General features: G+C 41.8%; 1 protein-coding gene and 1 long non-coding RNA gene across 3 annotated transcripts; one reads left to right on the top strand and one right to left on the bottom strand.

Annotated features, from left to right (window-relative positions):
* Nucleotides 1-287: 287 nt before the first annotated feature.
* Nucleotides 288-27,401, top strand: iffo2b (intermediate filament family orphan 2b). Of its 2 annotated transcripts, none has more exons than XM_030051826.1 (8): nucleotides 288-1,334; nucleotides 17,618-17,678; nucleotides 19,320-19,415; nucleotides 21,248-21,418; nucleotides 22,010-22,158; nucleotides 22,822-22,981; nucleotides 23,120-23,218; nucleotides 23,850-27,401. In XM_030051826.1, the coding sequence occupies exons 1-8, from the start codon at nucleotides 841-843 to the stop codon at nucleotides 24,081-24,083; spliced, it is 1,464 nt and encodes a 487-aa protein (XP_029907686.1). In that variant the 5' UTR covers nucleotides 288-840; the 3' UTR covers nucleotides 24,084-27,401. The 2 variants fall into 2 exon arrangements, with proteins under 2 accessions (XP_029907686.1, XP_029907685.1); XM_030051825.1 differs by having other exon boundaries at nucleotides 22,792-22,981.
* On the bottom strand, nucleotides 15,834-17,671 carry LOC115359384 (uncharacterized). The gene is made up of 3 exons (XR_003928251.1): nucleotides 17,599-17,671; nucleotides 16,602-16,774; nucleotides 15,834-16,237 (listed from the first exon to the last, which is right to left on the bottom strand). It is a non-coding gene; the product is annotated as an uncharacterized LOC115359384 (long non-coding RNA).
* Nucleotides 27,402-27,616: the final 215 nt, after the last annotated feature.

The following is a 27,616-nucleotide window of genomic DNA, read 5'->3' as shown; positions in this document are numbered from 1 at the left end:
ATATTTAACCCCCAAAGTTCTTGGAAAACATCAGACAAGCCCGAACTAGTTTAACATGCAGAAATAAGGAAGATGTGCATAATTAATTTAGCATAAAAGAGGAGAAGATGAATGAATTAAGATTAATTCACTTCCAAACTCACAGGGATTCTCAGTCCTTGCTCTGCCAGCTGGGAGAGAGAGAGAGAGAGAGAGAGAGAGAGAGAGAGAGAGAGAGAGAGAGAGAGGGTGGGAGGGGTTGATCCTTATATGCCTAGTTTAGCACTTTGCAACATGATCCAGCCGCACCACAGAGAGGCTGGGCTCTGCGGTCCTGGATCCTGCCGGCACGCCGCCACGCTCCCGGGGGCAGAGCAGCACCAGAGACCGAGGGAATGATTAAAAGAGACGCTCCTCTCTCGGCCATATGAATCCTCACAGCATCAGCACCTGACAAAGCAAAGGCAGATAGAGAGAAAGAGAGAGACGATGGCGATGGAGAACAACGCTGGTGCACATTGCGGTCTGCGTCAAACCTCTGGCTCGATCAGAAGATGATCCCCTCCTGGATGCCTTTGACGGACTCTTGCCTTTGTTATTTGCGTGTCAACTCTGATGCAGGGACCTGCGTTAGCCTGTTTCGAGGTAAAAAGCTAACAGGGACAGTTATGGTCGCGTCACCTCCACTAACTCAGTCAGTGTCATTTCCAGTGTTTGTACCATAAGGAGAAACTCGTCTGGAAAGTGGGGTTGTGGGAGAATATGCAGAGATAAGAAAAAAACACACGAGATTTGGTTGTTGCATCGTTTGGCGAACCAAGCGCTGACCCACAGTGGGATTACCAGGGATTGTTTACCAACATGAACAAGATGTTTTTCTCCGAGACTCCGGCTGCCGCTCTGATGGCCGCAGGTCCGGTGTGCAGCGTGTCCGGCGGGTCGGGCGCGGTGACCAGCGCGCTGCGAAACGACCTGGGCTCCAACATCCATGTGCTGAAAACCCTGAACCTGCGTTTCCGCTGCTTCCTCGCCAAAGTCCACGAACTGGAGAGGAGGAACAAGCTGCTGGAGAGCCAGCTTCAGCAGGCTTTGGAGAGACAGCACTACCACGGGCTGTACACCCGAGAAGTTGCTGTTCAGACAGACGGTCCCGAGTCAAGACTGCCGGGCACCATTTGGAGTTTCACCCACGTCCGGAGGCAAGGAGAGCGCTTCGAGACCTTCCAGGGGCCCGGGGTCACCTGGACGCACCCGGATGGAGTTGGGGTCCAGATAGACACCATCACCCCTGAAGTGAGAGCTCTGTACAACGTGCTGGCCAAAGTCAAGCGGGAGAGAGACGAGTATAAGAGAAGGTAAGTAAAAGGCCTGTCAACATGCCTGCACTTTGATATGAAACTATGCTTTCTCCATTTAGTGGTGTATATTTTTAAGAAAGCTATTTAAACTATACTCGCCAAGTCACTGAACGAGTACAATAAGGATACTATACTCTACAACCTAAAGAAGAGCAGTTTCATTTGTATTCACACATTTTTGTAAAAACAAATATAGTCAAAATCAGATGTAAATGTTGTACAAAACTGTTACAAAGCTGACCAGTCTCAGCATCTCTGAGGAGAGGTGAGAGGAAGTTATTTTAAGTCAAAGACAGGGAAAGAGTGTTAAATTGTTATATCCTTCTCATCCTACTGCACCCCACACTTTTAGTTGGGGGGCAGTGTTAACATCCTGGGGAGGGGGAGGAGGGCAGGGTAGCATTTAGTTAAAAAAAATATATGTATCCTAGTTTTATTCACAGCCACTTTCCCTCTCATGTGGGTTTGTGGGATCAAATGGAGCAGCTACATACTTTGATCACATTATTTCTCCTGTGTGAAGGAATTGAAAGCATCACAACTATCCAGCTTACAAACCTCCCTGGCCTCCCCGTAAACTCACTGCAAAGGATCACACACCCTCTCGAAGTTCCTGCGCCTTTATTACAGTGATTTTTCATCACCTTAAGGCCTGTATCATACAACCGCAACCACTGTACTGCCAGCAGTTCAAGGACTGACTCATTCAATGCAGATGCACATGTAGCATTTTATAAGCCAAGGAACACTTCTAATGTAGTGCCGTATTAAATCAAGACACATAATCGATATGGCTTTTTAAAGGAGACCCGCTGTTTTATCAGCTTAAATCATTCACATGTTGGTTGAAGACATTTGATCGGTGGGCTTATGAGCTGTTGTCTTGTCACTGTGACATTTGTTTTCCTATCATGTGGATGTGACTCGCCAGTACCAGATAGCCCCTCTTTTGTGTTACAGTACGGCAGTCATCACAGTGATGATGTTATGTTTAGATCTCGAGATAGCGCCCTGGTGATGATCTTGGAGCTGAGTGGGTGCTCAGCATTTTAGGCACACACACACACAATGTGCTTTGATGGTCCTGCTTCTCACACTTCCAGGGACATTTCTTGTAATGCCTCTGCTTCTTCCCATTGTTCTCCCTTAGTCATATTAATTCCATTTCCCCGAGGCCTCACTGCAGCCGTCACTGCCGGCCGTCCTGGCTGACTACTGGGGGGGAACCACGCCAGCCAAACGCCTGCTTCTGTTTTCTCATGATTCAAGCAGGGAGGCATTCACACAGGCCCCGTCTGAACTGTGTGGCTGGCTATGACGAAAGCTCACTTCCATGCGAGCAGACTGACTCAGTGACACAGAATGTCTGAGCCTCACTGCTCCTCTGGGAAGCTGGATATCCTGTCCAGTCATTTTCTGTAACACAAAGATATCCCTTTTTGTGCATTTCCGCTTTAGAAAATGAACAGCAGTGGCTGGGAAGGGTGCCAGTTTGCTTAAACTGCTGCAGCTGAAGTAGAAAACTCAGACCTAATATTTCCTTTGGTAATTTAGGGAGCTCTAGAGTGGGTATTTCATTGAAACAACATCTTGGTGGCTGTTAAGCAGTGTTTTGGTTGCTAAAATGTATAAAACTACTGGAATCAGCACATTCTCCCAAAATATGTTAGCTCTCTCTTTAGCCTCATGGTATCGGCTCATTTTGTGGCTGCTAAGGTCTTAGAGAGACACTGACATTCATTTTCTCATGTTATTTGTAGCTGTTCACTTCTTTTTAAAACTATTATACAGTCATAATGTTTTGCTATACATAACAAAACTAAAATTCCCCTTTTTTCAATGACACAGGACAGTCATCTAAGTCTAATTTTTTTTTTTTTTTTTTTCCATAAACCTGTTTACACAGCGAAAACAGAGCAACAACACATGCTGTGGCCTCTTTTTTGTGGCAAGTAATCATAGTAATCAGGCTCTTGGCCCGTTCCTCACTTTCTTTTTCTGGTGTGAGCTACATGATCAAATCACCACAGACCTCACTGCCCTGCTCTCTCTCAGTGTCCCAGTCTTACTTGTCTCTTAGACCAACTGCAGTCACATATCAGCCCTCACTCCTGTGACCATCCTGCCATGCCTCTTCTGTTTCATTGCCACTGCTCTTTGTCTCCCACCATTCCTTCGTCCTTCACTCCACCCCTCCAGAGCCTCCATCCCTCCGCTCCACTCTGTGTCATGCAGACTGCTTTGTAAGGCATCCTCAATCCCGACGGAGGCCCCCTGTGCTTCCACACCACGGTGGTGATTTATTAAACCTTTACCACTGTGGACACACACCAGGAGATGGATGGCCAACCGGCCCTTTTCTGATTTAGCTGCTTGTATTCATACCGTGATGTGCTTGCTTGTTTACTTTATGCCATTTTAAAGTGCAGCATTTTTTTGATTATGAAGCTATGTTCTTAGTCTTGGGCAAAATAGTACAGTTTGTCAAAACAAAGTGGCTTATAAAGCAGATCTGTGGGATGCAAGTCAGATCAGAATGGCAGGCTTTTTGATCACATGAAAAAGGATCACTATAATAGGGAAATTGTTTGATATGGGAAGACAAACAACAAGGACATCTACTATGATATGGACCTAAAAATATAAAATTAAAAGAATAGTGTCCTAGGGTGGAACTCACAAAAATACTTTAAAGCTATATCTTAAGTTACCTAAGAAGAAATTTTAACAAGTTTTGCAACAGCAATATAAATGCAGTATTTTATATGGATTGGCCTCATCTGTTATTAACTACCCTTGATTTCTTATGTAGGAACTCATCGAGCAACTGCAAAGTAAATAAGCATAAAAGGACTGACCGTCTACAATAATTTGAATACCTTTGTTTTATACCATTAATGGGCTGTGTCTGTGCTGTGCAACATAACCCTTTATTGGTTTTAAAATTTAAATTCACTTTGCAAATGCTAACTGTATAAACGGTATCAGCTCATGCAAACCTTTAATAGCCACAATCTGCTGTCTAACAGCTAGGCAGCAAAGATTAAAGGTAAAGGTTCAATTGTGAGATACAGTAAGTAGGCTAAACATATTCATACCAGCAAAGTGGCTTTACCATTTTTGTTGGAGCAAAAGTTAAAAAAAAAAATATTAACAAGTTTGGGACATTTGTTTTCAAGAATCCAGTTTATTCCTACATGTACTTCTGGCAAACAACAAAGAAAGCAGAAAGGTCGGAAAATAGTGACAGTTTTAGAAATGGGGGGAAAAAACAGCTCAGCTTGAACCTTTCTCAGGTGGATTTCTTTTCTTCTTTATTAGTATTATTATTTTTTTTGCAGAGGCTTACAGTTTGGGTCTGAGCCCTTGCTATACATTACATGTGGAGGAGTTTAATTGTAATATGTGGCCTGACAGATATTCAATCAGATCCAACTATGTTGTCACAAAATAATACATACCCAATTCTAATGTGTCATTTATTTTCCTGTAGCTTGTTATTCGACCGTCTGGCATTATGAAACCTTTATGCTGGCTTCTCTTTTTGCAGCAGAACATGTAGTTAACCATTTTTCTAAATAACAGAAAAGCTCTATCACAACACATTTCTTTTGCTGGGGAAAGCTATTGTTCTTTCAAAATCTTAAGCAAGTAATTCCGGACCTGGAGAAAGCTCTTTAGCAGATTAGGTCCCCATACTTGTCTGATTTGTCTGAGCGTTCATAACATTGCCGCAGTGAGCATATTTCCATCTTTGTTTTTTAGAAGTGTTTTGCAAAAAGAGCTTGTTTGCACACACATGCACAGACCACTGTCTCTGGATACCCTTAATACATTAAAGTCAGGCATTGCTTTAGTGATTGGAAAGAGGGGTTACAGCTTTCTCATGTTGACAAATGAGGGTGGCAAAGGTCAAACCCAGCTGTCCTGGTCAACAGTGTTTTGCTATAAAGCTCACCTCAAAGACTTGCATCTCTGTGAAATGTATTACAGGGGGAGCAGCAAGTTTCTCCCAGCAATTATCACAAGCATGTCATGTAATAAAAAGGCTGTCTCAAGGGTGGCGGACATTGATGCCCATATGGTATCTGACAGTCTGCAACCTCTTTCCACAGTGTTTGTTGCCTAAGTAAGGATAGAGACTGCGTATGCGCATACATTTTTTTCTCAATTGCATATATTCCTTTTGTACAGACAGGTTTAGTCAGCTGTGGAGATGATTGCCCTGACAGAAAGATAGGGACAGAGAGACTGCAGTCGTACATGCAGTAATATGTAGATACATTTTATATGGGCTATGCTACTGAGGATAAAGATAGAGGCAGATTTTATTTGTAAATGACATTTGATGTTTCAGAGAACAGCTGTGTAGGATGAAGATACAGCGTACATTTGTCTGTAATTTACATCAGCTCCTTCGGAACAGAGATAGAACAGGTAGTTATTATGGCGATGACAGCTCAGACAGACGGATAGGGATGCAAAGAGAGCAATATTATTTGCAATAATATGTTAACACATTTTGTGGGTGCAGTGCTTACTGCAGTAGTTCAGATATACCGTAGCACTCAAGGGCACATTAGCTGTAAGCTACAGTATTTCCCAATAGGGATTTGAAGCTGAGATCCCCGATTGCTGCTCTATTCTATCCTAATTGTTAGGCTGTTCCACCAGGGAGTAGGGGCCAAACTACTGTCCTGTTGGATCACCATGTGGGTGATACAGGACGTTCGCCGAGCCAGAGCCGTTCCAGGGCCTCCTGGCCATGTTCTGCCTGCATGAATAATTGAAGTACAGCCGAATTTAGCTGCATCCCACCCCATGTGTGGATCAATGGAATGAAAATCTTGAGGAGACACATCCTGAGGTTTTGATCTGGCGTCTTCTGCCTAAGAGATGAAAGGCAAAATTGTGCAACAGGGACTTTTGGCTCGTTCTCTCTGGAAAGAAAGATTCAGGCTGAAGAAACATAACTAATTATCGTACAAAGGAGACAAACTGTGATTCCAAACCCCAAGTCTGTACCCAAACAGAAATCTAATCTATAACATATGCCCCTATACCAGAGAAATGTTGTCACATATGTCACATATATCATCATATAAGAGCCAAACATTCAGTATACCCCCTCTGCATGATGTGTATCTTAACCTTGTATATGTGCATATATGAAAACAAACCATTGTCCGTATATGGTCGCATACTGTATATGCATTCATACCTGCTCAACTTGCAGATATAACACTGGCCACTGGTGACTCATATAATTAGGGACGAAACATGTATTCATAATATATTGTAGAAATATATGTCCATGAATGTCAGTGTGCCAAATTCAAATACATTTCATATGTGAATATTTAATCTGAGAACATGTGCCACATAAGGAAATGTAGCCTATATACATACATTTCCATATGGGTGTTGTGGTTCCAATATCACATTGTCCCAAGAGCAGTGTCCCACACTGATGAAATCTCTAGCCTCTCAGTCTGTCTGTGGTGGTGACCTGCCCCGTGTAATCCAGGCCTTCTATTCAAGAGAGGGATTTTCTTTAAGCCGTCACCTAGCACCAAGTGTGCAACCACCAGCCTGCCCTGCACCACGTCCTGGCACGCAGCTGCTCTACTGAACTGGAGCTTGTCTAAGTGGAAGGCCCCCTGCTGTTGGTGTGCAGGGAGAGAGGGAGCTCACTTCTCTCACTGAGGCCCTTTTTCCTCTAGACTACAGTCAATGCCTTCTCACTTCTCTCACACTCACTTATGTATTTGTTTTTGAAGATTTCAGTCTCTAGTATAGGTCATCTTCACTGGAAATAACCTTAGTGATATTAGAAGAGATGCTCATAATGAGGATATCACCATTGTAAGAAACTAAATGATCTTTAGTGGAACTGATGGAACTTCATTTTCCATGGACCCAGACTATGATAACACAACAAAAAGTCAATGATCATGCCAGAGAGCTGTGGTGAAAAACAAGCTGGTACGGAAGTATGGCCTCTCTCCATATTGATCCAGCTAAAGTAGAATCTGGGTGATCCCATGATAGGATTGTGTTTCCCCCTCTGCTTTTTGTGCCTCTCTTTTCTCGGTGCTCGTACCATATGTCTGGAGCTGCTGCTGCGCTGCTGTGGTTGATTATTCATGGGTATCGATACAGCTGAGAGCAGTGGCACTCTGCCATGTCTAAAAGTGCAGGAATGCACCTGTCTGTTTTTTAAGCACTGCATAGGGGACAGAGCAGGGAGAGAGGGGTGCTGTGAGCTTTTTGCAGATTGTTTTGGAAATGTACTGGTAAGACTGGCACCGGCTGTACCCTGAAGCAAGGCAGAAGATGCAGTTATTTATGTCAGGTAGATCTTGCAGTTAAGCCTGTAACCATCAAACTTAATCATTTTTTTAACCAGATTGTGTTTTTACATGTCTGTCCTGATCTTTTCAGACTGGCAGGCTATTGTGGCTATGGGAAAGACTAGGCCCACATGTACTGACACATCGTCCTGGCTTTGTAACAACTACATTTCAAAAGACTGTTATCCTAGAGGGATTGCATGCTTGGTAGTGATTTAACTATCTGTTGATGAATCCCACTTCAAAACACTCTCTCTCTCTCTCTCTCTCACACACACACACACACACACACACACACACACACACACACACACACACACACACACTCATTGGGCACAGCATGTATTGTCCCACATGTTCTAATCCAGGAGATGATAGGCGTCTCGACAGGGGTATTAAATCCATCTCCCGGCTCCTATACACTTGACATTAAAGTTCACCCGATAGTTCTCTCCTCAGAGCCCTTTGAAAACTCTTAATGTAGTGTGAGACAAAGTGCATTAACCTCCTGTGGCAGCATTTTTATTATATCTGTTACAACGGGATAAGTTGGTATCATGTTAATGTTGGTAGGTTTTGTCCTTCCCATTTGTATCATACACACTCACTCCTGGCCCATTCATTGTTTTATTTATTTTTTACAGCCTTCATGGATCTTCACTGAAAGTGCCAGTCAGTTTTTACTCTTTTATTCAACTAAGAAAAGGTACTTTCACAGTAATACATGATTTGTTTGGCAGATAATTGCAGTCAAGAAACTTGGCCTGTGTGAATAGGCCTGTCACAATTTCATGTGGCAAATCCACTGAGATCATTCCACAGGTGTGTAGTGTGTGTAGTGTGTGTAGTGTGTGTAGTGTGTGTGTGTGTGTGTGTGTGTGTGTGTGTGTGTGTGTGTGTGTGTGTGTGTGTGTGTGTGTGTGTGTGTGTGTGTGTGTGCGCGCGCACTATGGTTATAATAGGAAAGCACAAAATGCATTTATCTAGTGAATTACAGTGACTCCTCATTGATCTATTATGCCTCACATAATTTGACTGCACACACCCTGAATGGCGAGGATTTGTGCCAGAAGCAAACATTGTGTTTAATGGGAACTCACACCCACTGCAACTCCACCCAGACAAGGCCCAGGCATGCAGCGTACATTTATTCCTATTCTTATGTGCTTGAAAGGCATTTTGCAAATCCATGTCATTTGTTTAGCAGAAAACCCAATATAAAGCCCACCTTTACAAGCAAGAGACTTTAAAGAAGGCTGGTGAATTTCCCTGAGTGAGCTGTGTTTTTACCAGCTCTCTCCCCTCTATTTATGTTTTTGTGTGCCTAGAAATGTCTTCTTGTGTGTTGAGTCAATAGGCAGGAGCCCACAGCTATTATGATGGCACTATAATGTGGACTGCAGGAAATGAAATCGGTACAGTGGCAACATAACAACAGAACACCACTGTAGTGTGCTGCTCTTTACAGGAGGTTGGAGGGTGGGGTCAGTTTGCAGGGTGGGATTAGAGATGCAGACCTCAGGGAAACTGATTTTCTGTCACAATGCCCTTTCCATCCCCTCTGCTGCAAACTGCATAAACAAGCAATAAATGGATCATTATTTCTCTGTGTTAATATATGTATTTTTATTTTTTTTTGCCTTTTGGTGCATGAAATTGAATTCTTAATTAGAATTATTTTCCAGAAGAGATATTGTGGGATTTTCTTCAGATTGTTATATACTCACTTTGTCAGTGAGAGAGACACTAACACAATATGAAGAGTGAGACCAAACTCTGTAGAACATGACTCCCTCGGTGGCTTAAACTGTCACTGTTTAGGCACCACTAAGTATTTGTCAGATCTTGTGTGAGTGAGGAACCTACATTTGTAAGCTTTATGAACATTCTAAAAGCAGACACACACACACACACACACACACACACACACACACACACACACACAGACACACACACACTCACACACACACACACACACACACACACACACACACACACGCACACACACACACACACACACACACACACACACAGTGAGAGACAAATCATTAGGGTTGAGCTGCTTTCAAACTGGCGAAAGCGCCAACCCGACATGTCTCTGCAAAGCTTAATGACTAACACCTTAGATAAATGTTGTCATTAAACACAATTGCATCAGTTCTCTGGAAATAATTAGCTACCTGTTCTTTCAGGTTGTTTTCTGATCACACCTTTTAGATCGCAGTGTCTCGCATGTGAGGGGTCAAATCAGAGGCCAGCGTGACAGCTAACCTGACTGAAGCATCCCTCAGGCCAGAGGAAAGAGGGTCAGGATTGACTATGGGATTTAAGCAATTGGATAATGTGTTTGCACAGAGCAAACAAGCCCAGCACACACCCATATTGTGAGGATTGTCATTGTGGTAATGTTGTGGGGCCAGGTCAGGGCATGGGATTAGACATGCCAGGACGTTGGCTCCAAACTGTCCTGTGCTTCACCACAAGCGGGATGCTGCACCGTTCCATACACAAAACCATTTAAAGGCTTTGCTCTATGTAAAGAAATACATCATAGGTCCACCTGGTTTCAAAGGGCGCCAGAAACATCCGTGTTTTTTGAAACTATAGTCCCTTTTCCTTTTACCCTGTTGTGCCACATCATAGTCAATGTTGAACATAGCTCTGCCCGAACTTGCTTTGCAGCACTCCTTCACTGTAGACATCCATGGAAAATGTTGTCCCACTGATCCAGGATTTACAGCAGATTACAGGTAATTTGTAGTCTAATCTGCTCATTGTTCAGGAGGACCCTCTGACACAAATTAAGATTGTTGTGGATTGTAGCCACTGTAATTACGAGGCAGATGTCTGCATTTAGACAGAGAACACAGTCATCAAACTCATTTACATTTTCCAATACCTAGGATTAGGATTTTATTCAGGATCCACATTAGCTGATGCAGATCAGCTACTCCTCCTGGGGTCCATGCAAAACACAAAAACATGACAACAGATAAGACACTTGCAGACAAAACAACCACATGAAATTAAAATCAGAAAGGTATAAATAATATTCTGTCTCACAGATGTAACACCATACAGATTCTTATGCATATTCTATACAAATCCATATACACTTATATACCAGTATAGTTAATATACACTAAATTCATAAGTACTGAATATACATACAAAGTTAAATCTTAGAATATGTTCATATACATGTTAATTGTCCTGTTTAAAAAAAAAAAAAAAAGTGGTTACAGGAGTAGGACTAGGGCGTAGGTGTTGCTTTACGTGTTTTTTTAAGCTTGCTGTATTGTGTGTTTAACAATCCAAACAATAAAGCAGCAACACTTAATAGCCCCACACCTGTAACCACATTTATACCTGCAACCTCCCCTCTTTAACCATTAAACCTATTTTAACCAGTCTTTTCTAACCATGCGTAATTGGGCACAGTAATATCCCCTCCTTTGTGTAGCAATTGATAATGCCTGTTTGGATGATGTAGTAACATGACATAACAAAACATAATAAAAATGCCATGCTAAATGGGTTGTAAAATGTAGTAAAACCTGCTCATGTACTAATGTGCTCATAATCTAATAACATTATCAAATAAACCAGAAATTAGTACTTTATAAAGGCTGTGATATTATTTGATGATTTAATAATACCACTGACTAATAAGTTATTCCTCTTACAAGCCATTACATTACAAGTCAGTCTTACTCTTGTATCATCAGTAATAATTACCAGCTACTACAATAATGTCATTTACTTACATTTTAACAAATTCTTAAACATATCAGACCGCAGTACCTATCTATGAATTGAGATTCTGCTTTGTTGGTGTGTATACCAGCTGTAACCTCATGGGCTTCATACTCAGGAATATCAATAAACAACCCTTGACATTTCTTATGAAAATCGACACTGTTGCTTGCATACATACCCTCCCAGTTGCTTGTCCTTTTCAGTGTCATTGAATTTTATGTTGTGAGTTGTGAGTCTGAAGTTTGACCTACTTAAGCCCGTTTTTTTGTGAAGTGTTTTTATTTATGTTTCTATCACATAGGACGAGGAAGTTTGGTGCAATCTGTTGAGTGCCAGTCCTACTCAGATATGTTTATTTACTATTGGATATTTAACCATGAGCAGTTCCCAGTTTGACTGATTATTCCCATTATTGTGCTCTCAATATGATACATCATCATATGAAGACCAGGTTGCTACATTGCTCCATAAGCAGCGACTGAAAAGGTTTCCATAGAAATAAAGGCGAATCATCATGGAAATCGATGGAAGAGAGACAACTAGTGTCTTATCTTAACGTTATCTCCTATATTAGCTAACCAGCAGTCTAATGATTTGTCACGCACCGTTCCATAAAATTTGGTAGCTCCCCAAGGTCCCGTGATAATGGCGCCTGGGGAAAATATCTCTGGTCACTTAGCAACACTAACATTCTCCCTTCCAGGCCTGGTGGTGTCTGTGTCCTGTCTGGGAGAGGAGGGCTATATTTAACACTGGCCGTGCTTGTGGAGCAGAAAGAGAGGGGTCATCAATCAGTGAATGATGATCCTTTCAGACATCTCTGTGTACAGTTTCAATGGCCGAGTCGGCCGAGAATTCATTTACATGTGCCTCAGATGCAGGCCAGCGGCACAGTGTCCATGAACATGACAGGGCTCGAGAAAATGCGGTGATGGGGGACGAGTGTGTGGGTGCAGGAACAGTTACCGGTTTGACTATAAACTGTGATAAAATATTAGATGATTACTTACATTGTTTCAAATTTTAACAACCATGATTACCAATTTTAATTAGCAAGTTATTAAAAAGTACATGCGTTCTGGCATCAACCAAATTCAGCATCCACCAGTGAAATCTCCTTCACGTGACCTTTGTGTTGCCCTGTAATGCACAGTGCACATTACATTTGTTTACATATAGTTGTGTTCTGTTAAACCTGCACTAGGGAACCTGGGAAATGACTTTTTGTGTGCTGTTTTGTTGTCTCTCATCTACCATGTGCACAAGGTGCAAATCTTTCATTGCCATGGCACTAAGCATCCATAATGCATTTGACATGTTTGTGTTATGTATTTCATATGTTAAGGTATGAGAGTGGTTGTGTTATTATTCAATATAAAACATGATGAAATGATTTCAGTGTTTATTAGTAATTATTTATCATTTTCAGCACAGCAGCTCCACTCTAATATTGCAAACCATGCTGAATTTGGTTACAGTAATCATGATTTTCAGTTTTCTTATTCTTCTCTTTCAGGAGGCTTAGCTGCAGGAGAGTAGAGCTTGGTCAAGTCAGATGAACTCTGACCTTGTGGTAGTGTCTATTCAGCACGTTAGCAGACCCTCAAGCAGCCGGCCAGCAGCCGCCTCAGTCTTTCAGTTTACCTGTCTTCCCCATCCACATCACATTACTGCTTCATTAGCACTCCATACATGTCTCTCACCATGTGGAGGCTATAGATCACACAGGATCATGACATCCAATCGATGCCCTGCCTCAGTTATTCCCCCTCCCTCTCCGTCCGGACGGCTTGACACTGCTCGCAATGTTTGCCCAATTTCCCATCTGAACCTTAGTGTCATGGACACTCTTTTCCCAGCATACCCCTCCCAAACAGCCAAGGCTGATGGAAAAATCTGTGTTGGAGGTAAAATATGTCTGAAGCCCTCCCGTGTGCTTTATAACTGGGGGATGCTGTCATGGAGAAGGCACTATATAGACACCTATAGAGGGAGAAATCACGTGTGCTCTGGCCTCTCCGATGTAATTTATCTGGGTTGTCAGTGGGCTCATTTCATGTGAGCTGAAAGGGCGTGTTTGTCCTGCATGCAGCCAGATGTATTGATCTTTGAAGCTGTTAGCAACATGTAACCCTTCCTGTTTTCACTATTGCAGACTCTTGTGATAATTAATTGTGAAATGGTTGTATTAAAATCTCTTCAGAATGTGGCCTAATTTGAAGAGACCAGATGTAGGCATTTTTTGCTCTGTGGCCCCCCATAACAATTTACAACTAAAAATAAACTGAGGCTTTTCTAGCCGGTAAATAAAACTCCAGTTAATATTGTTCTTTTACAAATTAGTTCTAATGAGCTGTGATTTATATATTGCTGACGGTAAGGAATTGATTATATTATTATCATGTGTTTATAGTCATGTTATAAGGATCTCTTAATGTGCTAGAAATGTTCAGGATGAGTTTTGTTCAAAATTGTTGCCTCAGGAATTCCAGTCACTGCACGTCCTATTTCCATCACAAAGCTGTTTCAGTGAATTAACCATGTTGGTGTGATCTAAACAGGGTGTTGCCTCTCGTAAAATCCCTGAAAACATAAAATATTGCTCAGAGCATAAAATTGATGAGCAACAGGGGTTTTATAGGATGATTTCCAGCCACACCTCAGTTTTCCCTACTCTACTTTTGTATTTACTGCATATTGCACAATGACAGAGCGGACATCAGATGTTTGGAGTTGGACGATCAGATAAGACAAGCGTATATCTGAATATTAGCATGAATAAAGAAAAAAAAAAAAACTCCCCCAGGGAACTGGCAACACTGGGCTTTTATATTCTTTGAAAGATAATATTGTATCATTTTAATTAAGACCATGATAAATCAAGGCTAAACATAATCATGACTTATAAAACTGTCACTGTCAGCACTGTCACAAAAAAAAAAAAAAAAAAAAAAGCACAAAACGTAAAGTGCGTCAGATTAGAAACGGTGCTCCTTGGATTATGATTCCTGTGTGTCATCAGGCACAGTGATGGGAAACCGTTCAGGCAGCTCGCGTGCAAGTGAAACTCCCCAGACATACCACGCAAGGCAGGGAGTGTTTGTTGGCAAGGGCTGCTGGAATGCTATTGTTCTGCAGACAAAAAATGTATGAGAAAATGTCAGTTTAATGTGGGACACTTATTTATCTGCCCTGGGACTACACTGCAGTGTCTTCTGAGATTAATGTTATTTAAGTGACATCAGACTTCCCAAACATTTAGTAAATTACTTATTCTATGGACAGAAGTACTCCAAAATCCTGCTGTGGATCCAATGTGTGTGTTTGTTATTGGATTAGATTAGATTTGATCCAATCTGCTAAGGTTTTACTTTGTCAACCATGAACAATTTGTCTATGAATCTTTAAGATGTACCATAATTGTGTTTCACCTTTGTTTAATTTCCATCTCTCTCTCTCTCTCTCTCTCTCACTCGCACAAACACACACACACACACACACACACTCCAAAAATTCCAAAATTCCTTTTCATTCATTTGATTACAGCAGTGCATGTTGCCTTTATAGGCTAAACCTACTCATCCGTCATACACCACAGCTGCTTCATTGGAGCGAGATTATAGATGTTGGGTCTGGTTGTAAATAGACAGAGATGACACAGTCAGGCTCCAACCCTCCTGCTGTCTTTGCCCTTGTAAGGAGACTCCGGGTGTGTTCGTTTGACTGACTCAAGCCAAAGGTAGGCTGCAGGAAAGCCAGAGCAACAGCAGAGGCCACAGCAGAATGCCTTCCCCATGCTGGAATGTCATCTCTGTTTAGATTAGCTCATTTATCTGTGTTTTTTTTTTCCATGTGACTAATATGAATCCCTTAAATGTAATGTAACCGCTCCAAAGAAAAATGATGGTGCAACGGCTGCTCACTTCTGTCAACAGTGGCATTACTGTTGATATTTCTCATTAATCGCACTGACATACCGTATATATTGACAGGGGAATACTTTCTTCCCATCAGTGTGTCACGTCATCAATTCACTGAAAGGAAATCGCATTGTGACCGTTCAGAAAATGTGACACCGCTTAGATGTGTAATATATGTACATAAAGGGGATTTCCATATATGGCTTAAATGACCCTATTAAATGTAATATATTAGAACTTGGAATATTTTCATGTATGAATAACATGTAATAGAAATACATACGTCCTCCCTACAGACCTTTTTTTCTCAGCAGCCATTTTAACATGAACAGTAAGCACAGATGTGACTAATGACACTAATTAAGGTTCTGCACCATTTAAGTTTATTTAATATTATTAATAACACCTTTAATTTCCTATACATGTCAAAATGATTTATATGGACATGGTGTTACTTTCATAAACATACACATATATAGATAGATAGGTATTTGCACACATATATGTTCAACATATAGGCTACACATCACCATGGCCAAAGGTGATATATGTATATGGTTCATTTATGGCTGTAGCTGTAACATAATCTAACCTATATAACATTTCTCTGGTAAGGGGGTACGTATTAGATTTCCGTATGGGACCGTGTGCCTCCAACACCAATGATGCAGATCACAGGCAGATGCTGTGACAAACTGTTTTCTGTCTGCAGAGGATGTGATGCAGTTGTGAACTCCGACGACCTTAGCGAGAGCCCTGCAGCAGGCAGGCGGAGTGTTGTGGACACAGTGAAGCAGCACTGCCAGCAATTTTAGAACAAGGCTTCAATCACAGTGTGGGCTCGCACGTCCTGCCAAGGAATACTTCTCTGTAATTAGACAGTGTACATTCAGAGGCTCCTGAATAGGAACAAGACTGGGTTTTCTTGAGAAACTGAATCTCCAGTGAAGCATGTTGTTTACCCTTCATTATCCTGCCAATGCTTGGTAATGCCAAAGTGTTTTCTGTCTCTATTTCTGTCTCCATGGTAAAGGCTGTGGGTAAGGTAACGTCCCAGCGTTCACTAGTCGTCATCAGATGTCATCCCTCTCTCTTCACGTAAACATATATGGACCCAGGACAGGACATGCTTCTCTCTTTTTACCACCCCACCACACATACACACACACACAGTTTAGCTACAGCCAGCCATGTGGCTCACAGTCACACGGATGTTTGACAGTGTGGCTTACCTTGTTTTATTCAATGAGTTCCTTGTCCATTCTGAAGTTCAGACTCTGTTTGGGAAACATCCGTGACTCAGCATGCCTGCTCTCTCATATCCCAGCGATCAGATGAGTGTCTATTAGCAGCACACTGGACTGATTGAAGCAGTATGTGCCAAGTGCCTCGTGTGCGATCCATGCTGCATGGGAAATAAATCAGCTAGCTACTATTTGTGCAGATTTTTACAGAGCTGACATGGTGCAGAGGAGTGTTAACAGAAGGAAAGAGAACTGAGTTGCTAATTGTAGCTCATGACCACAAGGGGGTCGGATATTGACTGACAGATTTTCTCCAAACTAGTTATGTGAAAGGTGTGTGAGTGACAATTATCTGCCTCATTGATGGTGTGGCTGAGTGATGAATAATTTCGCATAGTATTATCCTCAGTAAACATGGATTATTACTAGCTTCATACTTAGCTCTATCACAAAGTGTTATCCTCTGGAATAGCATTGATGATGAAATCTTTCATCGTGTTTTTTTACTTGGCTCTGAACTGTGGCCAGTGAGATCTGGTAAATGGATTCCTGGCTTCATAAGGAATGAATGAGGCAGTTAGCATGAAGGAATTTTATGGCAGGGGCTGCAGTGGAGACCCCACCCTTGTGGGCGTGTGAAAGCTCACATGTGCCTCTCCTTTCCTAGAGATTCAACTATGTTTCTGCACTCACTCATAGGCTCTGAGCTGTCCATTTGTTATTTTAAAAGGAGGATGGAATTCCAGTTCCTTTACAGTTCTTTATCTCAGTCAGGCAGCGGGATTGTAGAAATGACAAGACAAAGAGGAAGGAGACAAAAGACTGAAAACAGGACGGGAAGTGGGTGTGAACCCACATTGTCAAGGGCACTATGTAATCAGAGATGGGAGTCGTAACCCCACCAAGTACCACTACCCTGTCTAGTCCAGTGGCACCCCAGGGACAAAATCTAGCAATATGTCCTGAATGCTGCTTGCTGACCCACCATGTGCTCTGTGTTGCAGATGGGAGGAGGAGCTGTCCAGACGGGAGCAACTGGAGTCCAAGGTGGAGTCCCTGCAGCAGGTTGGAAAACATACACAATATTTTTTATTTATTCATCCTACATACTAATGTATCCACTGGTTGAAGTCTTGCAGTTGCTCATCATATCCACATCAGAAATGCGTATACAATCTGAAAAAGCATGTGTACGCATATATTCTTTTACTACCACTACAAAATACATAAATATTTATGTATAGCTCACTCTTGAGCGTGTTTTTCATTCAGCATGGCCTCAGCAGATCTCAACCAGAGGCAGTTACAGCTGGGCAGATGTATGTCAGATTAGAGAAACCATATTACAAACCCATCAGAGGGAGCCTGTTGGCCTAGATAGATATAATGTTCATATATCATCACCGCTCTAGCATTGTATCTCTGTGCAGTGTCACATCATGAGGAAGGTCCCCCCACCACATCACACACCCCATCCCCAGCAGGCACCTAGTGTAGTCTGCACCTCGCCCCCCTCTCTACCCCCACTTCTGCTTTCACACAAATCGATTGGCGACAGCATTTGTCTTGGATTCTGGGTCAGCAAAACGCCAGATGAAGAGGTGGAGTACCTTCCCTCAGGGGCTTTAACCTTTAAGAGCACACTAGCAGACGGCGTACGGCATGGGAGAGCAGGGATCCTGTCCGACACAGACAATGATTTCAATGTAAAGAGACTTTAATCACTGAGGGCTTGGAGCCATAAGTCTGTAACTGTGTTTCAGTGTAATACGGGAGAAGACACCATTCTTGTGCAAATTCAGATTAAGTCAACTACAGATTTCTGCGTAATTTATGGCTGCTTCAAATCAGCAGGGTCGGTCATTATTCGTAAAATTGAGTTTCTGGACCGTTCAGCATGTTGTTTCAGAGGGTCACACAGCCCACTAGGCTTTGGTTGGTGACTCTAGAGGTGCCTTGGGCCTAACTCAACACATATTATATGATGGGACATGCTCACTTCCTGATCCCAATGACAAACCACCTCTCACCCACCGCCCTTTCCTCTAACAACCATGCAGTATTTCATTACATCATTATATTGCCATCCCTAAAAATAGCACAAGAAGCAGTCACAAAAGATCCTGTGTGTTGGATTTGCATTATCTCACAAATTTACTCATATGTTATGCAAATATACATTCAGAACAGTATAAAAGCTTTATTTGCTTGGAAGGGCCTTGTTTGAATGTAACATAGGCCCAAGTCGGATTTTGCATATTTTTTTGTATATTACATTTTACATAAAGTGAATAAACTGTCCAAGGAAATATTTTATGGACAGCGATGTACAGGACGCGGCCAAGTTCAACATCAACCCACACAAGCACAAAATTTCACAATATGATATTTTGGCACAGTAAAAATTAATATTGCCACAAGTATGGAAACTGTCTTGAACTACTACCAGAAAAAATATTAGATCCTGATTTCACAGAGTGCAGGTAGCAGGTAAGGGCGTTGTCTCAACTTCTATTTTGACATTATAATTACATGGGTTTTCCACATTGGTGAAGGCTGGCCTATCATCAGTTCTATTCAATGTAAAAATGTTTACAGGGCTGTTTCACACCGCTTGTTAAATGGAGTTTCACTGGGTTTGCCATAAACCTTTCCCACCCTGTTAGAGCACTGCTTATTTGAATGTTTTCTCTAACATCTGTCCAGAGTGCACAAGAGTCTCTGGAGATCCAGGATGAGCTGAAGGAGAAGGTGGAGAGACTAAAGGCTGAACTTGTGGTCTTCAAGAGCCTGATGAGTGATGTAAGTGTTTCTCACTACACTGATGTTATTGTACGTCCCAAACACCAACAATGCCTTCAAGCCATGCAAAAAAGCGCTCGGCTAACTTCCACTCATATTTTAACAACCGCAAAATTCATAACTGTGGCGTGCGCAGGTGTTGTCTTGTACATCCATAAACATGCTGATGGTAGAGGTTAGGGCTCATTCATAAATGTCCCAAGGTTACCGGCACATATCACAGAAAACAGCCAGTGATAGCCAGCACACCAAGCACGGTCAGGTTCGCAGCCTTCCTTATTTGGATTCAGCAAAAAACCACAATGCTGCAAATGCCTCAGAAACAAGCACTCATTGAAAAGCGTGCTGCTCAAAGAGCAGGGCTTATAAACAGACTGTAGATCAACAGGACTTCCTCCTCTGTACAGCCCTGCATTGTTCACAGGCTGTTCTGCTCCAGTGTGATATACAGTTGTAATGTACTGCAGCTGGCCTTGGCCTGTGCTTTGCATTGTTTACCTCGCTTATCTTCATTTTAGCATCGATGGTATTGTAGATGTTTCATATTCTTTTCTGTGCTTTACCACCTTCCTGCTGTGTGAGTACAAGAAAAGGGTAAGTGACTTAGAAGCAACAGATCTTTAGATGTAGGCTGTTTAATATCATTGTTTCACAGTAGTGGACATCCTGTGTTTGTGCCAATGATGTGCTTTTTGATAAGGTGCACTTTTAAACGTAGATGCAGACATTATTGTCATTTTAACCATGTCGCGTTCTTCCAGGACCACGGTGCTACATAGACCAACACACAGCCACATGTGACAACTCACAACTAACTAAAGCTACACACACTTACACAAGGCGGCATAAAGTGCACATGTGCAAACATGTGTAAACAGCGCAAGACAGTGCAAAATTACTAATACAACACAATGCAAAATTACTAGGCCACCTGCTGTAAGTGTAAACATAAAATACAGTATAAGCAGCGGGAATGCAGGTGGTCAGTACAGTACTTTGTGTTCCACTGAGTATGACTGTGTGTCTGTGAATGTGCGTGTGTGTGTGTGTGTGTGTGTGTGTGTGTGTGTGTGTGTGTGTGTGTGTGTGTGTGTGTGTGTGGGAGGGTGGTGTTCAAGTCTTGTCCGCTGGGCATTGAGAAGTCTTCTTGTCATTGCTCACAAAATTGGATGGTCAGAAAGACTCAATATGTCGGTATGAGGCATATTTACCACACTACCATTGTACAGTCATTGTGTTGGCAAACTAATGATGCAAACTTAATCAATTGCCCTGTGTATAGCCAAAGATTTAAGGTAAATATCGTTGGTACTTATCTCAGTTCTGGTGATTTTCATGTTTTTGCCTAATTTGAGAATTTACTCTCTCCTCTATGGGTCCAGAAAGTTCTACATTCCTTGGGTTTATTATGGTTTTTCAAAAATAGTTAGATAAACTGAAAAATGTACCACTGTCAAGCTAAAAACAATAGTAGTTTTCTTTTTGTTCTGAAAAGTTGTCATTTTTGAGATAAGTGGCTTTCACTGGACAGCAACAATATTTGGGTGTGACATATTACATCAGTCACTGTGTCAAATTCACCGTTAAGTGTTCAAGGAGCAGGGATTAACGTAGACATGCTGCGTGATTATTTAATGGACCACACTGACTACCGTTTCCTGGTGGTTGTGTGGTTGACCTGAAAGCTGTAATTCAGACTGACCACATGTTCAGCTCATGTCAGTCACCGCACTTTTATTCCCTGCCAGGATGAAGCGAGTCCATTTAAGTTGACTCTGGTAAGGATTTTGATTGAATGTGTCACTCTAACATGGCTGTCCATCACTGTGCAGCAAATGTCTGACTTGGACTCCAAGATCCAGGAGAAAGCCATGCGGGTGGACATGGACATCTGCCGGCGGATCGACATCACCGCCAAGCTGTGTGATGTGGCTCAGCAACGTAACTCAGAGGACATGTCAAAGATGTTCAACGTCAGTCCAGCGAGGTCACTCCCAGAGAGGGTGGGTGTCCATCTGCTGTTTCACTGTTTGTCAGAGGAGCCGACCGTCATGACAGCAAAAATATGATTTCTTCTGTGAAGGAAATAGTCAGCACTCTACAAATGAAATTAGAGCCGACAATAGGCGATTGTTATATTAGTTAGTTTGATCTCTCTTTGTCAGTTGCAATGTGCATGCCATCTCCAGAGAGCAATACTTATCGACCCAAAAAGCTGACATACATGCACTCACAAACGCCTGACTGCCTACGAGCAGACACACAAACATTCAGATATACAAAGACAATAATTATTGATTCTGCCTTACACAAACACACACACACTCACACACACAGAGAGAGAGCAGTGAAATGCTGATGCTGTGACTTTCTTCACTGCACACAAGGTTATCACATTGCGCCGACAGTGCTGGCTGAAGCCCAAGCTTGAATCCACTGAGAAACGGGCATTTGGCACCACATATATTGTTATATGTTCCCAACTTTAGACGGCATTGTGTCATGTTAGATGCAGAAACCCACACTAGAAATGCTTCTGCTGCAGATTGCTTTATGAGGCAAGTAAGATGTGTGGTTCTGTGCGTGTGTCCCAGGGTGCCATGGCGTGCTGCAGGAGGAAAGAGCGAAAGGTGGTGTCCGACGAGGAGAATTCTGAGATGGATGCTGACCCCAGCACCTCAGAGGAAGAAGTCCCCGGCTCGCTCAACATCACCGATGAAATGAAACGCATGCTCAACCAGCTGTGAGTGTTCTCACACACACAGCCCACCTCAGCACACACACCTGAACCAAGTGCACTCTCCAACGGCCCAACCTGAATGTACTCTGCAGTTGCATCATACCAGTGGTTTCCTGCAATGTTGTTGCAATGGAATTGGATTGTATATTCCTTTATCGCCACCTAGTGTTTAAAAGGAGTGTTGCATTTAAAATGTGTTCCTTCAACAAAGTTTAACAGACACAAATAGATTTATTTTTGAGTGTTTGTTTCTTTGTAAAATATTATAGTTTGGATGATTCCTGATAAGTCATTTTGGGGTCCTAGTGTTTTGTCTTATTGTGCTCATCATGTACTCACCATTGCATGCTTAACTAAATTCTCTCTCACTGTAGCACATAGCCTGAAATCATTTTAAATTATGAACATTTCCAGTTTGTTTGCAGTCTGTTTGCCTGAACTCTTTTCTTTATGTGCGCTGTATGCAGTCTCTCTTACTCTTTTACTTCCATCTTTATCGTGTGTGTACTGTCTGCTAAGTGTATTGTCTTCCTCCTTGCATGTGACTTTTCTGAGCGTGGTGGCTGTTATATTTGTCCTTCCTCTCCTTCCCCTCTCCCTGTCGCTTTTTCCTCTCTCTGTCCTTGTCCTACACAGACATTGTTCAGATAACTCCTTTGTTGCCAGGCGCGAGACATTTGAAATCGACGACGACTGTGACAGCCTGACATGGGAGGAGAACGAGGAGACTCTGTTGCTCTGGGAGGATTTCACAAACTACAACATGCCCTGCACCGTCACCACGACAACCTGCCCCCCTGAGGGAAACGGCGAAGGCCCGGAGCCAGTGAGTCTCATCTGCATTTATGGTTCCATGTATATTTGCATGAACACATGTAAGACAGTATGTAGCTCATTGCTATGCGTGCTGTATAAGACATTTACTCATGCATAATGAATGAGGCCTCTGCTTGTGCTCTCCCAGGACTCTCAGGATGGAAGTCTTGGCAGCCTCATAGATGAGACAGAGTCACTATTTAAGACCAGAGAGCAAGAGTACCAGGAGACCATCGGCCAGATAGAGGTAGACAACTTGTATGTGTGTGTGTGTGTGTGTGTGTGTGTGTGAGAGAGAGAGTGTGAGAGAGAGAGCAAGCGATGAATGGAATTTAATTGAATTAAATTATATTCCATTAGGAGTTCTTTCTCAAGAGAATTATGACAATAAATTGCAGATGGTAGCAATTAAAAGCATCACTGAAACACTTTACTTCCAATGTGGTCCTCAGTGGAAGGTCAAAAATCAACATCAGACAAAAAACATACATTTTATTGTTATTATACTTATCTGGATTTTATAGTCTGGATTTTATAGTCTTATGTATATGCAAATAAATAAAACTACAATATAGACGCTATTTAAAATACATAAATACTAGGAACTAAAAGTGATGAATTAAATGTCTAATGCCTGATTTCTAGGCAGTGACTAGTGTATGCACAGTTCCAAAGAGAAACAACTCACTATTTGCTTAAACTATCCCACAAGTATTGCTTAACATATATATATTTTTTAAAAGCACTTCTTTAAAGAGAGTGAGAAACCATGTTTCATGTGCATGCAAGACGCAGAATGCACAAAACATACATGTAATCCCCAGACAGACTGCTCATCTTCCTCCACACCCAAACTGTTTTCATCTGTTATCTTTCAGATGGAGCTAGCCACAGCCAAGAGTGACATGAACCGACATCTGCATGAGTACATGGAGATGTGCAGCATGAAGAGAGGCCTGGACGTGCAGATGGAGACCTGTCGGAGGATGATTAAAGGTGGAAGGAGCTCTCCTTCCTTCAGCTCCGTGGCCAGCAGCGACTCAGGGAACAGTGATGAGATTCAGGACGAGATTTTGGACAAGGACACAGAGGCCGAAGGCCCAGTTAGTTGATGGCTGTCCAGCCGGGCTCCATCCCATCTCCTCCTGGCCGTCCCTTTGTTGTCACATGGATAAATGCTCATAGAGCTCCACCCTACCAGGCAGGCGGCCCGACATTATTTGGGCCCGTTTTACCCACGGGAGTTCTGATGGTAGCGCTCACTGACGCATGCCCAGAACTGGTGCTTTTATATGGTCTTTGTTGTTAAGAGAGCAGGGGAGGGGGGCGCCTTCGCTTCACAAAGAAAAAGGTGGTGCATATAGTGTCCAAGCTGTGCTCACTTCCTCACTGCTGCCTTGCTGGTTCTTTAAACCTGTCCAGAAATCCCCAAGGAGGAGGAGAGGGGTGGTACTACGCATTACTCTCAAAGCTCTGAGACTGGCTGAAAAATATCATCTTATATATTTTTTTTCTCCCTAAGGAATTAAGGTAAATATTTCCTTCTTCATAAACAAGAAACCAACCACACACACATTTAATGGGATCAAAATACATCCCTCTTTACATTACAATTTAATGTTTATTTTGGATTATAAAAATTCAGGGTCCCTGAAATGATTGAAATGAGTTCAGGTGGGGACTGAGGTGTTATCTGCCAAAGAGACAAAACAAGAGCTAGTGAAAATGGCGTCTGAGTGGTTTCTGGGGGAACTCTCCAGGGTTGCCAAAAATCGACAGAGGAAAGGAGCACAGCCTTTTGATGCATCAGTGCACTATTCAAGTTCTATGCAATTTAGCTGGCCTTATTTTTGGACTGGCTTTCATCCTTCCTCATTTCTCTTTAACCCATCCTATTAGCCTTTCAAGCAAAGCAGGTGTTTTTGTATGTATGATTTTGAGAACTACTTTTTGTGCATTTGAGTGTAAAATAATCAGAGGTATGGAACATTTCTTTTTTTCCCGTACATCAACAATAAGTGCTGGAACAGAGTCCCCTCATTATGTGGCCATTTTTCGTTTCTGAAATGATCTTCAGAGTTCATGGCGTGTAGGATTAAACAAATAAGATGATTTACACTATCCTATACTCAGAACTATCTTAATACTGCAACAGGCAGTGCATAGTCTCCTTCATTCACCCTGTTATTTACACTTACACCTCAAAAGTGAGCAGGTTTTCATACATAATTTCAAATGGATGAACAATGTCTGTGCTCTCAAAGCCACACAATTTTTCTCAAACGTCTTAGACAAAACCAAAGGACATATTTTAGAAATGTTTCGCTTTTACATTGTCCTCACACATGAACATCTTAATCAGGTGACACAATGTGTGTATCTATAAGATAATTACAGCCACTGTTGTCAAATGTTCCAGATGTTAAACTTGACAGCTGTTGTTTCATGTTTGGAGAATCAGTTTTCTTTGTTTCCGTTTGTTCTCATGACTTTTCATTTGAAGATGTTTCCCTCCTGTCCTACAGGGGACGCTGTTCCAGACAGGTTACATGTCCCGCTTTGTCTCTTCTGAATAGAGGCTAGAATCGTCTGACTGTATATAGAGGGCTGTAGGCATGTGATCGTATACCCCAGAGGCCTTTCTGTTCATAATACCCGATGTGCAATGGATTGTGTTGCCTCACATTTCGCTCTTCACTGCTTTCATTGGATCAGCTTAGAAACTGATCACCGCATGGGGGTGGAAGTGATCTTTTCATCATGGATTCATTTGAATTATAATAATGTTTGGTTTGCTGGATCAAAGACAAGTGCTACTTCAATCTTGAAGTCTTAAAGATGCAGAATGTTATAATACACATTTATAATTTTAGCATGTTTCCTGGGAGTAAAAGAGCAATGGGTTTTTGTTTTTTTTTATAACTTGTTATATTTTGAACAATCTAGCTGCATTGCAGAGAGCGCGCTACTTTTTTAAAATCAAAACAGTGTCCATACATTAATCGCATTTCATTGTCATAAAATGTATTTTTCACGGGTTTTTAATCCCTCTATTTTATCCAAAAGAGTATGTTAATGTCTTCATTTTATTTTGTTTTCACTTATTTTGCTGGAATATGAAACGTGTTCCTAATGCTTTAGTTATTTATCAACCATATCAGATCAACAATAGTAAAAAAACAAAACAAAAAAACAAACAAAAAAAAAACACTTATTAGACAAGAGTGAGGGACAGCCTTATTCCCAGAGAACCTTCATACCCTTACCTTTGTGTCGATGTAAAACCAGCCTGACAAGTAGCAAAGAGCCATGCTTATATTGGTACTGTACTTTGTAAAGATTGTCAAGTCCTACATCATACACCCTCGTCCATTGACTGTATGGCTGTAACCTTCAGAAACAGGAGACCTTTCACTCGTCTTCTCTGAGATTGTAACCCACACCACTCTGCCCATCTGAACCACACACTAACCAGCCAACCAAAGCAAACGTGTACAGTAACGTATGACGACGTAACACGAGCTATGATTTCTACTAACGTTAGCCAGTTGTGTACTAGTCTTGAGTTCAGTGTTTCTACATGCCTGTCGCGCATGTATTAGGTTGCAGAGACCTCCTCTGATCGGGGAATGTATTGTTTTTCAAAATCAGTAACTCCGGCAAACTACAGGACACTAAGTGTATTATCGCCACTCCTTAATCTTTAAAAATCAAACCAGAATCCAGTGACATCCTGTTGGGAAACCTGTAAAAACCCTCCTTGCTGAATGTATGTGTGTGATTGGAGGCATTCTCTCGAGACCTTACAAGTAGAAACCGTGCAAAAAAAAGTGTTTGTGGAAATCCAGGGATACATGGTGTGCTGTTAATCTCTTGGAGACCTTGGTATATTTTGTTTTCCCAAATGGGCTTACATGACCAACCTATGCGACCTACATGTACGACCCTGATGGTGAATGTGAATGTTTCATACTAAAAAGGGTTTTATATGAGTGGTTTTTATCAATGTAGTGCCAGGATTATATGGTTGCGGTTGCTGTTGTCTCATATACAATGTTACATGTTAATCAGCATACCTGTCTGCTGTTGCTGCTTTAGATTTCATAAACATCACCGGGAGGAAAAAAAAAAAAAAAAGTGCAGCAATACTTGTGGCCATATTTGGGCAAAATCAACTGACCCACCATCGGATTCTGATTTTTGTGTTTGATTTGCATCACAGGTGCCATCCTGCTGACTCCGTCTCAAGTTGTTTATTTGCCTGCTTTTACTTCAGTGCATATCTCTCTCAGATTTGTGGAATTCAGTTTTTATTTGTTTAAAATATTGATACATTGTATTCATGTGGGTCTGGGGTAGGTTGTTTCAAAATAACGAATGTACAAAATTGATATTCGGGTAAAATGAAATAAAATGGTGGATTGAATAAAGCCATTGCTTCTGTTTTTCTTCATGCTTTGAAATAAATATGCTGTCCTCTGTTTGACAGTATGAGCAAAATGTTTACAGAATGGAAAAAAATGTAGGTTTTTCATGTGAATTTCTGAGGTTTATATTTTGAATAATCAACAAACAATTACAAATAAGTTGTGACGCAGTTTACAGTGCTACCTTAAAATTTTAAACATTATAAATACGAAATTTG

The sequence above is a fragment of the Myripristis murdjan genome, chromosome 5 (assembly GCF_902150065.1).
Source record: "Myripristis murdjan chromosome 5, fMyrMur1.1, whole genome shotgun sequence".
Lineage (NCBI taxonomy): Eukaryota > Metazoa > Chordata > Actinopteri > Holocentriformes > Holocentridae > Myripristis > Myripristis murdjan.
This window is presented reverse-complemented; position numbering and strand designations above follow the sequence as displayed.